Source organism: Erythrolamprus reginae, unplaced genomic scaffold (genome assembly GCF_031021105.1).
Source record: "Erythrolamprus reginae isolate rEryReg1 unplaced genomic scaffold, rEryReg1.hap1 H_9, whole genome shotgun sequence".
Taxonomy (NCBI): domain Eukaryota; kingdom Metazoa; phylum Chordata; class Lepidosauria; order Squamata; family Dipsadidae; genus Erythrolamprus; species Erythrolamprus reginae.
The window spans coordinates 524120-540247 of NW_027248537.1; the positions used below are offsets into that span (position 1 = coordinate 524120).

At 36.7% G+C, this 16128-nt stretch overlaps 2 protein-coding genes across 2 annotated transcripts in view; one reads left to right on the top strand and one right to left on the bottom strand.

The window, feature by feature from the left end:
- The window catches only part of LOC139155889 (protein WWC2-like), a 190571-nt gene extending 186902 nt beyond the window's left edge, over positions 1–3669 (top strand). Inside the window, exon 23 of the mRNA XM_070731238.1 lies at positions 45–3669. Coding sequence (XP_070587339.1) covers positions 45–111 — 67 coding nt within the window. The 3' untranslated portion in view covers positions 112–3669. The remainder of the gene's footprint in view (positions 1–44) is intronic.
- Positions 3670–6047: 2378 nt separating this feature from the next.
- LOC139155892 (claudin-22-like) lies at positions 6048–6716 on the bottom strand. The gene has a single exon (XM_070731242.1). It carries the CDS (start codon positions 6714–6716, stop codon positions 6048–6050), a length of 669 nt encoding a protein of 222 aa, XP_070587343.1.
- Between the last annotated feature and the right edge of the window lie 9412 nt (positions 6717–16128).

The following is a 16128-nucleotide window of genomic DNA, read 5'->3' on the forward strand; positions in this document are numbered from 1 at the left end:
TCTACATTTGACACATTTTTGTTTCCCTTATATTTATTTTCAAGGGAGAAGATGGCATACTTCACAAGAGCAAAAATAAGCATACCAGCTCTACCAGTTGATGATGTCTAACAATATTTTGCATAAAAAGTGTTGTTCATTTTTTAAGTGAATGCTTTTATATTATTGTTCTACAGTCTTTTAAAGACATATTTTTGAATTCAATTGTAGATATTGTTTATAAAATACATACACTATGCTATATTGTAACATTTCAGATGTGCAAACTGTTCCCTTTGTCTTTTCTCTAGAAATATAAAGCAAAATATACATTGATACACCAATGAAGCTAACTTTGTACAGTTTGTATATGTAAAAACAAAGGAAATCGTAGTATGTATGAACTGCACTGCTGCTCTGTATCATGCAATGTGTCCCATATGTTTCATTTCCATGCTTATTTTTTTTCACAAGGTCAGACTGTGAAAATGGCTGTTGAGCCATCTAATAGGTTTTGAAAAAAAGAGTAGTAATAATGTGTACATAGGTTTCAGGAAATGTGAGCCCTCTTCCTTGCCAGCAGGTCTGTCTAGTGCATACAGGTTCTGTTTAGATTTCTGCTGTCTACGTGAGAACTTTCAACTCTGACAAAAAAAACCTTTTTCCTTTTCTACTTTTTCTTAATGAAGGAAGGGGCCTAGAATACTAAGCTGAAAGCGTATCCTTTTTGAATGTACTGAATTTGGGGCTGTATTTCAAGTCTCACTGTATCTAGGAGCTTGGAGAGAACATCAGGGAAGTATGTATAACCCTCCATGTGTTAAAATTGATAATACCCAAATAGCAGCTATTTCAGAAAAATGGACTCAAATTCAATTTTAAGACCTGAGTATTCAAAGAATGAAAAGTAAAACTAATATGTAAATGTATCTAGTAAGAGTTTATTCAAATAGTTACATTCATGGAGCCCAAACAGATCCATTTTCACAAGAATTGTTCTTAACAAAATTTAATTCTCTAAGGCAAAGTTTCTCAACCCTATCAACATTAAGATGTGTGGAGTTAAACTCCCAGAATGCTAGGGAAATCTTGGAAATGAATCCTACACATCTTAAAATTGCCGAAGTTGAGAACTATTGATAGAAGCACCCACTGGAAACCTTGGTAATGAGCACTTAAAATATGTAATATTAGTTGGGTTAAGATTAAATAGACCATGTAAGTTGGTTCCTAAGTTAATTATGGCACAATAAGGATTAAACATGATCAATAACCTTAGCTTGTTTAACCAGCAACTAGGTTTAATACAAGGTGTTTTTTTCTTTAAAAAAAAAGGTTATTCTCCAAAATCAGCTTCTGGATGCAAGTTTACAATAGATACTTGGCAATGTATTTGAAAAGAGTCTGTGACAATTTGCCAAGGCAAGTTGAGGGAATTTGCCATGGACAATTCATCATGGACAACTTGGTGCAATCAACTCTCTGTGAGACAAGAGTTGCACTAATAGCAAAGAAATTGTGGAACAGAGTAATTAAAGAAAGGATGAAAAAGGACAGACAGAATAAAATGTGAATGGCAAAAATTAAAATATTTTTATTTATTTTAAATCGTTAAATTAAATTATTAAATTGCCCTATAGCAAGTTATCCTGTGATGAGTTGGCTGTGGCTAGTTGGTCATAGGCAAGTTGGTCTGGTGAGTTGGCTGTGATGAGATGCCCCATTCTAATTTGAATAGATGCTTCACAAAGCACATGTGGGCGCATCTGAAGTCCCACCCCACTCCTGTTTCTCAAAACACTGAAGAAACTATTGCTCATCTTCCAGGAGGCTCAAGTTGGAAGTGGCTGCTTTATCAATCATCCTTCTATGTAGGGATACTTTTCTAGCTGGCCTTCAGTTGCCGTGCATGTATATACATGTGCAAAGTCTGGGGAAATATTTCAAGTCTAGAAAATCTGTGCCAAAACTTTGGAAGGATCTCTTCAAGGACTTTTGCTTCATTCAGTCCATCAAGAGGTTTTACATACCAGTAGTACAGCCACAGATTTTCTTGGCATCCTCACTCCCTTTGGTAATTCTCATCTGATAACCAAGTACTGATTAGGTTTGATGTCATTATCTGGAACACACAGTGATTGATGCTTTGTTTCAGCGGTGATGTCACTGTTTTGTAGATCAGACCAAAGTAAGGCCTCTAATTGCTTAAGAAGGTATTGAAGAGCTAGTAGTGATAAATGTCTTTTCTAAATTAAATCTGCATGCCATACTCCCCACTGACTAAAGTAGAACTTCTCATTTTATAAGATCAGGCTATTTAAACAATGTAACTATTGCTTCCAAGCTATGGAACATAAGGTAATGAGAGCATAACAGTTATTTAGGCATTTTAAAGCCATTGATGAAAGTGACACATAATTCTATATATGATACATATTCACATACACATAAAAAAAGCCACTGAAAAAACAAAGACTTCTGTTAATTGTGTACTTGTCAATTTTGCAACATAATTGTATGTAGACATGCTGTATTTTATTTTTCAAGGATATAATAGTATTGTTGAAAAAAAATAGGAGAACATTACAGTATGTTCATTACCATCCTTAGAATTACAGAAGGAAATAAATTATTGTGTCTTAATTTATTTTTGTAAATCTCCCGAAGAGTCCTATTATTATGAACAATTTTGTATAATTATTCAGATCTTTTCAATATTGCTTCTACTTAAAAGTAGGAAACTGCTTAATATTTCCTGGGTGCCCCTCTTTTTTAAAAACATCTTTTAGAAGTGAACTAAACATGTCCATGCCATTTACTCTGTCAAGGTCAAGGTCTAAAAGCTGAAGTTGCAAAGTTATTTAATATAGAAATGAAGGCTGATATTTTCAGCTTCTTAGTCTGACAATACAGTATAATAATGTTTTAGAATGATGTATAGAATTGTATCTTGTGATTTATTTATTTCCAGTCTTATTTATGTACAGTACAGTTTAATATAGTTTAGTTCTGAACATTTAAATTTGCGGGTTAAAGAAAGCTACTGTCCAAATTACTTTAAGGACATATACAAATATACCACAATATTTAGAGAAAAATAAGAATAATAATATATTGGCAAGATAAATTTTGTTGGCTGTTTATAAAAAGGATCTTCCATCCATGCTTTCTTTCACATGCTAAAATTGCAGCAACCTCAACTAATACTTAAGAAAACATTTTGAAGACCTGGAAGTCTTAGACAAGTCTGTTACAATTTTTTGTAACAATTTTGAAAATCTTGATTATGGACAAATACCAGTCAAGTTTCATACTATACTAATATCATTTTTATCATAAAAGTTACCTATCAGAAAATAGAACAAATGTAATCATATCTTGATTATCATTACTTCAGTACAATCCTGCACATCACATTACAAGTGTTACAAGTAGTATACAATATTGTTTAGCCAAATGAACAAAGTGTTAGAAAATATTTTATTGGATGACACTAAACTTCAATTTTTATAGTTATGTTAAATATTAAATATTAAATGATCAGAACTGAACTCAATATTTAATCAGGTTGTATCACAAATGTCTTCTATCCTAATATTGTCTGTATATGTACACATCACTTAGATTAACCTTTGTCTTTGCACTTTTCAATTGTTTCAATGATTTGGAAAAATACAGTTTTTTTAACAGTAACTTTTGCATGCTTCTTTTCTTTACCAATACCAGTTAAATCAAGTTTATGTGATTTGTGCAAATATTCATATAAAACATTCACCAATAAGACCATGTTATAATGGTGGGCCATTAATCAGGATTATGGTAATTTCTTGGGTAACAATGATTATGTAAGCTGTACTTATGTAAGTGAGTTCCTACACAAACCACAATCCATGACAGTACATGATTTTTTTCCCTGATAACATTTTACACACTAAGATATAATATAAAACTACTGGATCTGAAACTCATAAATGCAGCAAGTCCGTGCTCTATTTTCATTTTATTTTACTAAATGCAGTTTTTCATGGAAACTGAGGTCCATCTCTATTTTCAGAATGGGAAATAGACTTTGTAATACAGAGAAGCCATTTTTATAAATACATTTTATGACATTGGAAATCTGGATACTTCCAATACTAACAGATATGTATATGATAGATAAGGTAATAATATCTTAAATTTGTTTATATAATACATTGAAACATGTCTATTTAACTAATAATACAAATCAAACTACATAAGTGTAAATTATGCTAAAAAGAAATAGATGTAATTTTCATTCTAAATTTAATTTTAATATACTTGGCAGATTATGTTTTTTAGTTTAAAATTATTTAATTAATGTCAAAAAGTCTGACTCTTCTGTGGTCTAACAAAAAAAATTATGATCAGTTCTGTGCATAGAAGTAGAACTCCACCAGTAACCAATGAACAGTGTGTTCTCACATTCCCATCTGGCAGCTACCTTTTGAATAGCCTCCTATCAAATTTCAACAACAGCGGGCATACTTCAGAGCAACAGAGCACATCAATGCTTATACAACTAGCACTTTTTGTAGCTTTTACTCTTGGTGTTCTGTCATCAGACAACTGTCCATTTGTGAAATGTTTTAACATTCTGTAAACCTTGACTTCTTTAGGCAAAGCTAAAAGAATTTTTTTTTACATTATATCCTTTCTTTCCTTTTTGCACTACCTATGTAGCTTTCCAGAGCATCCTCCTTCATTTTATTAAAAAATAAGTCTATTATAGCCTTATAAGCTACTTAATAGGTTTAACAACATTTTCTTATAAAAAACCATTAACTTTTCCGTTAAGCAATGTAATAAGAAATATGCAAGTTTTAGCATTTGTGAATGTACTGATAGAGTTTGAGTTGAGGATCAGTGAAGAAATGTTGTGTTATTACTATCGGTAAATAGGTACTGTAAATGTTCTCACATTTAGATTATTTGTTCTTTCCAATAATATTTAAATATAGAAAAATGGTAACGTGATTTCAAAAGTATTAGACTCATAAGATCCATTCTACACTGAAAATACAGTTCAAATATTAATATTTTACTTCTTTTTAGGAAACAATAATCAATCCTTACTTGGCTAGATTTAACTACATAATTGAATTCATATTCATTCAGAAGCAAATCCACAGAGTTCAATAATGTTTTCCTCCAGATAAGTACAAATATAATTAACCTAACACTCTTAAGTTTGCAAATTCAATTATGTAACTTGGAGCTGCTTAATAAAAGACATTATGCATTATAAATGGATGGCACAGAAGCAATCCTGTTTTTAAAAGATGTAAACAAAAAAATAATGCTGTCATCACACAGTAAAATTAATACAGTCTTTCTCAGACTTTAGAAAGTATATTGGGAACATATATACTTACACTCAAATATCAACACATAACACAACAGAACCAATTCTTTATAATACCAGTATTTGACATCTAATTAAAATATTTTGTTAGCTACTTCCTTATATCTTAAAAATATGTAGTGGCAATAGCATGCAAATAAGGAGGGGAAATCTTGGTGTTTTCCATGCTTTAAGATTAATCCTAGTCTGTAGGTACAACTGGAATCTATTAACCAGTATTGCTGAATTGAAGATTTATTTAAAGATTTTGCTGCATATTTGAATTTGTAGCAGAAAGTTTAAATGAGAATAGTATTTAAATTTTAAGACAGTAGAGAAACAGAAACAATGATTTCTGAAAATCAAATACAGGATATGATTGTGTAATATGATTATTCATATTTTTATGACTTATTTGAGCTTTGGATATTTTGTTTTAACAGTACATTTTAAGTTGAAGTAGGCAAAAATATATGATGATGTTTTCAATAGTCATTTTAATCTACTCTTGTTATGAAGCCCGTATTTTCAGCCTTGTAATAAGAAGGATAACAGTACTCTGGAAATAAAAAGTCCAGGAAAAATATTAGAAACTCAAGTGTAATTAATTGAGTGAGGAACAAAGCGTCCTTTAATCTTAATTGGAATAAGTTCTGCACACTGTGTTTAAGTGCATGAAAGGAAAAATAGGCTCTCCTGTCTCTCAGACTCTTAGACTTTGGGGTCTGTTGTTACTTTCCAAGTGTTGACAAGCATCTAGCACACCTGCCACTGTATAATGGACCGAAGACGATTGAGTAACAACAGAACAGACGCTGCAATTTAGCAGTGAGCCTCCAAAAATGAGACAAAATCCAGCAAACCAGCCTATAAAAAGTGCTTCCCCAAAGTCCCACCTTGGAACGATGTCTGGAATAGTTTCATCCCAAAATTCTTGCACAGTGGTATGAGCCACCCAAGACACTGGGACTAAGGCTGCAGCTCCTGATATCCAGCAGAATATTCCTCCCAGCAACAATAACCGCTTCTTTAGATCCTGTTGCTGTTCTCCAATCTTTAAACAATCCAATCCAAAACTTGAGAGTAAGAGACCAGAAAGTCCTAATCCATTGGATATGAACATCAGAATCCTAGAAATTTGGAGCTCAGGAGGTAAAGCTAAAAAAGAATCAAATTCTTTGCACTGCATTCCCCCTTCTTCGTGGACCACACAAGCTTGCCAGAGTCCCATTGTCCAGATCTCCAATTCATTCAATTCTAAATTGAGATTTTTCCACTGAGGTAAATAAGTAGTGAGGCAGGATAAGACCCATCCTAACAGGCAAAATAAAATCCCTGCTAACTGCATTATGGTTCGGTTCACTAAAGCCATTGTAAAGGATGCAATCGACTGTCTGGAAAATCTTTTGGCCAGGTTTTTTGGAACTTTGACTTTATATAGTGGCTGCAGCTCCAATGATGGTTGCTCTTTGCTCTCCTCAACATAAGCTTTAATTATTAACCCTTTGAGAACTCTGAAACATGTTTTTGTTCTTCCTGAATATAAGGTTTCTTGCAAAGGACGAAGGACTCTGCTTAACCATGAGTTGGGTTTTGTGATAAGGATTTGATATGTTACCTTTCAATTTGCTTGGTAAAATTATATCCCAATGCCTGATGATTGCAAGTCTGAGGATGAACAAAGAAAGCTCTATGACCCCTCACCTAAAAAAAAACAACAGAAATCTTTGTGCTTCAATACGGATTAATTAGATTTTAAGTGGTGATAAAAAAACAGGTCTGTCTGCAACAGGACTTCATTGTAATAGCTAAATTTGAGATTTCAGGGATTCAAATTAAGGCCTTGTAAAGAAAGGCATCCTGTTTTTCTATCTTCTGTACTTCCTTAGTTAAATGTATACATTAAGACTTATCTTTCATTCTCATCATTTTTCTGCAAAGAAAGCTTTGAGATATATTGATTTTCTGTCCTGTCTGAAGTTACTTTTAAATGGGCTTTCTTTACAGCTGAGTTTTTCAAGAACAAAAGGTTTGGTGTAGTGGTTAAGATGTCGACCTAGAAAGCAGTAAACTATGCGTTTCAGTCCCACCTTAGGCATGAAAATCCAGGAGGCTGACTTTGAGCCAATCATACACTCTCAGACTAATTCATATCACAGGTTATTGTTGTGGGGAAGACAGAAAGGATTATTGGTATGTTTGCTGTTTTGAATTGTATGTGAAATAATATGCAAGATAAAAATCTTTTTCAAAAATAGAAGTTTGAGCTAAAACCGGATGTCCTGAAATACTCAAGAATCTATCATTGACAAAGATTATTGATTAACAGGTTTTTAATATAAATCTTGGAAATTGAGGTAGGCATTTGTGACTCTTTGGTAACCCATTTCCTTAACGGGTATAACTAAGGTCTCATTTGTTTATATTATTTTCACAAAAACACCTTAAACCTTTTCTACTAGGAGTATAAAGGATGAGTTTGCAAATAAGGGCATGCATGTTCAACTTACTTTCTTATTTTAGTAGTGTGCTTATACTTGCTGCTAACACATAGGAAAAGCAGCCTCTTCACCATCAAGAATGTTAATTCAATACAGAGAATGTACTTTGGATTAAGAATTGTGTCATTGCTTTATTTCGTTCGGCAGTTGCCAAAAATGGCTTAAATAGCTTTAAATTCTTCATTAAAAAAACAAACACCCTTTACATTTAAAATAAGAGAGGAAGAATTTAGGTGGCATACAAATCCAAATAAATAAATAAAATTTCACAATTTCCACTATTTATTTATCTATCTATCGATCTATCGATCAATCGATTTGATTTGATTTGATTTGTATGCTGCCCCTCTCCGTAGACTCAGGGCGGCTAACAACAATAATAAGACAATATAAACAAATCTAACATTTAAGTTTAAGTTAAATTTAAAAACCCTAATTTAAGAAACCAATCATACATACAGACATACCAACCATAAATTTTATAAGCCTAGGGGGAAGGGAATATCTCAATTCCCCCATGCCTGATGACAGAGGTGGGTTTATGAAAGGCAAGGAGGATGGGGGCAACTCTGATCTCTGGGGGGAGTTGGTTCCAGAGGGTTGGGGCCACCACAGAGAAGGCTCTTCCCCTGGGTCCCACCAGACAGCATTGTTTAGTCGACGGGACCCGGAGAAGGCCAACTCTGTGGGACCTAACTGGTCGCTGGGATTCATGCGGCAGAAGGCGGTTCCGGAGATATTCTGGTCCGATGCCATGAAGGGCTTTATAGGTCATAACCAGCACTTTGAATTGTGACCGCAAACTGATGAGCAACCAATGCAGGCTGCAGAGTGTTGGTGTGACATGGGCATATTTAGGAAAGCCCATGATAGCTCTCGCAGCTGCATTCTGCATGATCTGAAGTTTCTGAACACTTTTCAAAGGTAGCCCCATGTAGAGAGCGTTACAGTAGTCGAGCCTCAAGGTGATGAGGGCATGAGTGACTGTGAGCAGTGACTCCCGGTCCAAATAGGGCCGCAACTGGTGCACCAGGCAAATCTGGGCAAACGCCCCCTCGCCAAAGCTGAAAGGTGTTTCCCTAATGTGAGCTGTGGATCGAGGAGGACGCCCAAGTTGCGGACCCTCTCTGAGGGGGTTAGTGATTCGCCCCCCCCAGGGTAATGGACGGACAGATGGGATTGTCCTTGGGAGGCAAAACCCACAGCCACTCCGTCTTATCAGGGTTGAGTTTGAGTCTGTTGACACCCATCCAGACCCCAACAGCCTCCAGGCACCGACACATCACTTCCACTGCTTCACTGACTGGACAAGGGGTGGAGATGTAAAGCTGGGTATCATCTGCATACTGATGATACCTCACCCCATGCCCTTGGATGATCTCACCCAGCGGTTTCATGTAAATATTAAATAGTAGGGGGGAGAGGATTGACCCCTGAGGTACCCCACAAGGAAGCAGCCTAGAGGCTGACCTCTGACCCCCACTAACACTGACTGCGACCGACTGAAGATTATTTCTTCATAATACTGGCAGTGATAGCATATTTTGCCCTGTTTTTGTGCCCAATCTATCTTGCAGGGTTGTGGTAGATCTCACAGAAACAGTACTGGGTTTTTTTTGTAGAGTTCATAGAAACATAGAAACATAGAAGACTGACGGCAGAAAAAGACCTCATGGTCCATTTAGTCTGCCCTTGTACTATTTTCTGTATTTTATCTTAGGATGGATATATGTTTATCCTAGGCATGTTTAAATTCAGTTACTATGGATTTACCAACCATGTCTGCTGGACGTTTTTTCCAAGCATTTACTACTCTCAGTAAAATAATATTTTCTCACGTTGCTTCTGATCTTTCCCCCAACTAACCTCAGATTGTAGCCCCTTGTTCTTGTGTTCACTTTCCTAATAAAAACACTTCTCTCCTAAACATTATTTAACCCTTTAACATATTTAACTGTTTTGATCCTGTCCCCCCTTTCCCTTCTGTCCTCCAGACTATACAGATTGAGTTCATTAAGTCTTTCCTGATAAGTTTTATGCTTAAGACCTTCCACCATTTTTGCAGCCTGTCTTTGGACTCGTTCAATTTAATCGATCTCTATTTCTAGGTGAGGTCTCCAGAACTGAACACAGTATTCCAAATGTGGTATCACCAGCACTCTATACAGTAGGATCACAATCTCCCTCTTCCTGCTTGTTATACCTCTAGCTATGCAGCCAAGCATTCTACTCGCTTATCCTACTGCCTGACCGCACTGTTCACCCATTTTGAGACTGTCAGAAATAGTATTACCCTGTTACTGTGCGTAGGATTACAACTAGGTTTCAGTATAATGAAGTTTTAGAATTGAATTTTCTTTAAGGAAATTGAAGTCTTGTAAGGTAGAGATCCTGTTTGATCAAAATGAAACACGTCCTCATCACTTCCAGGATAGATTACTGCAATCTACTCAGGGGTGGGTTTTGACTTACCTCTCTGCCGGTTCGCTTCCTGACGCGCCATGCACACGAGGGCACATGCACAGTGCCAAAAACCCAGAAGCAAAAAACAAGATGGGGGGCGCCTATAGCGCTAACAGGAGAGCCAGTTTGGGGGTGTGATAGCCCTGGGTCACTGCCAGTTTGGCGAGCAAGGGGAAATTCCCACTACTGGTTCTCTAGAACAGTGATTTTCAACCTTTTTTGAGCCACGGCACATTTTTTACATTTTAAAATCCTGGGGCACACTCTCCTCTCTTTTTCCATCCCTGTCTCCTCCCCACCCTTGTGTGTGTGTTTGTATACACACTTTAAACCATTTCCAAAAACAGGTGAGGGCTGGGGGGGGGGTTTCTCCCTTATTCTTTAGGTGTTTTTTATCATATTAAATCAAGAGTCACTTCTCCCTCTCTTTTGTTTCTCTCTCTTTCCTCTCATTCTCTGTCTCAATCATTTTCTCATTTCTCTTTTTTTCCTCCCCTTTTTGCTCATTTCTCTCTCTCTCTCTCCCTTCCTCTCCTTTCCTCTCCTTTTCTCTCTCTCTGTCTCTTGCTTTCTTTCTCTCTCTCTCTGACACTTGCTTTCTCTCTCTTCTTTCTCTCTCGCTTTCTCTCTCTCTCTCTCTCTCTCTTTTTCTTTCTCTCTCTCTCTCTCTCTCTCACACACACACACACTCTCTCTCTGCAAAAAGTTGCGAGACCGGAACCTGAGCTTCCTTCTCCACGGCACACCTGACCATGTCTCACGGCACACTAGTGTGCCACGGCACACTGGTTGAAAAACACTGCTCTAGAACTAGTCCGAACTGGCAGGAACCTATCTCTGAATCTACTTTATCTGGTGCTGTCTTTGAAAACTATTTGGAAACTGCAATTGGAGCAAAATATAATGGCCGGCATTTCTAGAGAATAAGAGCTACAACAGCTTTAAAACACCAGTAGGCTTTGGAGTGCAACTTATAATGCTGGCTCTAGCTATAAGGCCCTTTACAGCATGGCTATCAAACGCAGTCCAGTTTGTCTGCTGCAAATAGACATCTTATGCTATCATCTTGTAGAGAGATGTTAAACTCAATGCTTTTGCACTGCAGTGCTGGAAGTGCCTCTTTTCTGAGATCTGGTTAGTGCCCATGCTGATGTCCTTTGGAAAGGATGTAAAGACAGTGTAATTCAAGAATTATTTGTTATGGTCACCGATCAGCCCCTGGAGAGATATAGATTATTCTTAACTGATGCAATTGTTTTAACAGTTTTATTTTGTTCTTTTTTTATAACCTAATATGTGAACTGCTGGGAACCAGACAGAACTATAAAAGTATTGTAAGTAAGTAAATAAATCAATCTATCTAACAGGAGGCAAAGCAAACAAAAAGCCCTCCACCAATAATGCAGTACGCTGTGTTGTGAACTTCTGAAATTCTGTACAAAATCCTGTAGTTTGTAGTAAGGAACTAAAGTCTCAAAAAAAATTGATGGACATATGAAATGCAGCTAAAATTACACCTCTAATAATATTAGAAATATTGATTGTGCTTGCATTAATTTTGACACACATTTATTTGTTTTTGTCCTTATATCTAGACTAGCCATTAGATGTTATTATTCTAAAAAAGATTCCATTGTATATAATATGACACAATTCTCTTTAAGGTGACTACTAGCCTAAGAATAATTAGTGTTGTGACTGATCTCTTGGAAATTCTATACACTTCTATAATGAGAGTTGACTGCACATTGTTGTGGTTAGCATGGAAGTCACATGAAAGTCTTCTTCAAGTTGAGTTCAACTTCTTACAAATTAACAGGTATGTGAAGTGTTTTCTTCTTTGCTTGTTTTCTTTTTTGCTTCCATTCCTCATCTCTCTCCAATTTGTTGTTATTCTCTCTAGAATATTTAGAACGTATCAGGTCTCATTTTTAGATTCTCCACTCTAAATTACATGTTTTGAAACCATTTAGTATGTCTGCAGCAGCAGCAACCTGGAGTAAAAGAAAAAAGACAAGATGATAGGTGAAACTGCACAAACCAAGCCCCATCCTTCTTTGATGTGTTTCTGCACATTGCCCTGGTCTCGAGAATTGCATGCCTAGCACCTGTTCCTCCCATCATCCTCTCATTACCTGTAGCTGCATAAAAACTGGCATGTATTGAAGCTGATACCTAGTGTTAAATTTGTAATCAAAAGGTGGAGCCCAGAAAATAGCTTGTGGCTGTTGTGTGCTCCCAAATAACCATGAGATCTTTCCTTGAGAATGAAACTGCTTTGTGTCTGTTTCCTTATCTTTCTCCTTGCTCTAAATTTAAAGCTTCTATTCTACATGGCTTCTTATCACTGCCAACACTTGGGTCTCATGGAGCTCCTCCAAAACGTCAATGTTATTTCTTTAATATTTCCACAGTTTTTAAAAAATGTTAATCTGCCTGCTTTCCCCCCCCTGACATTGTCAGTATTATCCAGTTCACAAGTTCATATTCTAAAGAATATTCAACTCTGCTTTGTTCTCTAAGGTATCAGTTATGAAATCTGTTATACAATGACTGCTCTGAGTAATCACAAGTTAATTTTCTCTAGCTGAAATAGTTATATATTCATTTTTCAGAAATGCAATGTACAATGGACAATATGCCTTCTGCCGCACGAATCCCAGCGACCAGTTAGGTCCCACAGAGTTGGCCTTCTCCGGGTCCCGTCGACTAAACAATGTCGTCTGGCGGGACCCAGGAGAAAAGCCTTCTCTGTGGTGGCCCCGACCCTCTGGAACCAGCTCCCCCTGGAGATTAGGGTTGCCCCCATCCTCCTTGCCTTTCGTAAACTTCTTAAAACTCACCTCTGCTGTCAGGCATGGGAGAATTGAGACATCTTCCCCAGGCCTATATAATTTATGTACGGTATGTTTGTGTGTATGTTTCGTTTTTAAATAAGGGGTTTTAGATATTTTTTAAATATATTAGATTTGTCATTGTACATTGTTTTTATTATTGATGTGAGCCGCCCCGAGTCTGCGGAGAGAGGTGGCATACAAATCTAATTAATAATAATAATAATAATAATAATAATAATAATAATATGTCTGGGTATTCCCATATTTATCATTACACGTGAATAAATGTGAACGGCATACCTGTAACATATGCTCATCTTTACCAATATTGAATGCTAGTAATTATGTTAAATAATATTGCTGGTGATATGGCTGCTACTTCTGCTGGTGTGGCTGCTGTTATTATATGAAAAATTATAGATGAAATGTTGCCCTGATATTCCAAATAACTGTTCTACATATTTTATGTGGGTTTAGTTATACTCAGTGGTGTGCTGCTAAATGTTCAAAAATCAGCTTTGCTAGTTCCATTGCTGCTGCCATTCAGCATTGCTAGATGAGGAAGAGCTGATTGACACTCTAGATGTCAAGGCACAACTCTGCTCTCAGCAGGTTAACAAAACTGCAGAAAATTAACTATCACCTGATGTAAGGTGATCTAGTTATATTCATTAAATATTAAACAAATCTTTTGTAGATACCTTCACCACCAAGGACATTGATATTGCAACAGATATACTGTTGGCCCTGTTACTTTTTCAGTGTAATCCAGCTCTTGGTTTGTAGAGCTCTGAAAAAAGAAACAAATTGTATTGGGAGGAGGCTGAGTCAAACTACCTTGAATTATCATTGCCCCCTGGGCCTCATAGTCTTAAGCATTAGATCCAATTAATATAACTAAGTTGAAATTGAACGGGTCCAAAGACGGGCTACAAAAAATGTGGAAGGTCTTAAGCATAAAACATATCAGGAAAGACTTAATGAACTCAATCTGTATAGTCTGGAGGACAGAAGGGAAAGGGGGGACAGGATCAAAACAGTTAAATATGTTAAAGGGTTTTTTAATAAGGTTCAGGAGAGAAGTGTTTTTAATAGGAAAGTGAACACAAGAACAAGGGTCTACAATCTGAGGTTAGTTGGAGGAAAGATCAGAAGCAACGTGAGAAAATATTGTTTTACTGAAAGAGTAGTAGATGTTTGGAACAAACTTCCAGCAGACGTGGTTGGTAAATCCATAGGAACCAGTGATGGGCTCCTAAGGAACAGTCAGGAACGCAGTTCCGGTAGTAAAATTTGGAGCGCCACCCCAGAGCACCCAATTTGCACTGAAAGATGTTGAAACAAAATGCATAAGCCACGCCCAGAGTGTGGTAGTAAAAATTTTGGTAGCCCATCACTGACAGTAACTGAATTTAAACATGCCTGGGATAAACATATATCCATCCTAAGATAAAATACAGGAAATAGTATAAGGGCAGACTAGATGGATCATGAGGTCTTTTTCTGCCGTCAATCTTCTATGTTTCTATGTTTCTAAGTTGTAAGTGTGTTATCAAATAGGTTTTCAGTGTTTGTTGTCCAAAAGTCAGCTAGAAAGAATCTTTGAGGAATTTTCTCCAGATTGTCTTGATATCCTGATTATGAGGTTGGAGCAGCCCTGAGTCATGGCTTTATTGTGTGAGACCAGCACTACTTTGACTTTTTCATTCAGATGTATTTGGCATTTGAGTTGTTATGTAAGATGATGCTTGGTTTGTTCCATTTGATCGGTAGATATTGCATGCATTCAAAGGAACACTTGAAGGTACCATCATGCATATGTAAGTTCTCCCTTTCATACAGAAGCAGTATTCTTTGCTCTACTAGGTTATACAGTGTTCCCTCGATTCTTCAACGACTTCTACAGCAACGCAGCGCCGAGAAGGCCTGGCTGTTGGTCCCGTGAAGCAGGGCCTTCTCAGCGCTGCGTTGCTGTGGCTTCTGAGGCTGCCCACCACGGAGATCCCCTCGCCCGAACAGAGGCAGCGGCGGCACCGGTGGCTTCGAACCTGTCCCCGGGTCGTCGTAACAACGAAGCGTCGTACATTGGGGATGACGTAACCCGGGGACTACCTGTATTTTTGGCTATGAACAGTATCACAAGCCATCCCTTAACACTTTAAACCCCTAAATTGCAATTTCCCATTCCCTTAGCAACCATTTAGATTATTACTAATCTACTAATTTATTAAAGTTTATTAAGAAAAATATTTATTAAAGGCGGACAAAAGTTTGGCGATGACATATGACGTCATCGGGAGGGAAAACCCGTGGTAAAGGGAAAAAAACACGAAGTATTTTTTTAATTAATATTTTTGAAAAACCGTGGTATAGACTTCGTGAAGTTCAAACCCACGAAAATCAAGGGAACATTGTACTACAAAGGTTAGTATAGTCAAAATCCCATTTGTAACTCACTGTTTACACATGATGAACAGTCCATTCATTTGATGGCAGCATAAAAACAATGTGAATGGAAATAATAAAAGTCATGGAAAAGGGCCAAGAAATTTTTCCAGGGGCAGAAAAAAGGGTGGACTTGATATCCTTTGAAACTTGATGAAAGGAAGTCATGAGAGGATCAGAGACAGGGCTGACATTGTTAAGTACTTCATTGTAACTGGAAATATTTGAAAAACGCAAACCACCAAAACCAACTGAAATGTTCGCTAAAAAGGGGAAAGACAGCTATGTTCAGTGAGATCACGACAATACTTTTGATACGTCTGCCAAGGTCAATCAAAGAATGTTAGATTTAAAAGATAATGCCAAAAACAATCTGTTCAAGGTCCAACAGCAGCAGTCCTTCCATCCATCTACCCATCCATCAATCTCACTTCAGGATGGTGAAATGAAAAAAATCCAAGTGTGACTTTATTGAAGTGTCTTACAAAAATACAGCAGATTGAAACATACCAAAGATTATTTGAAAGACTAGCAACAG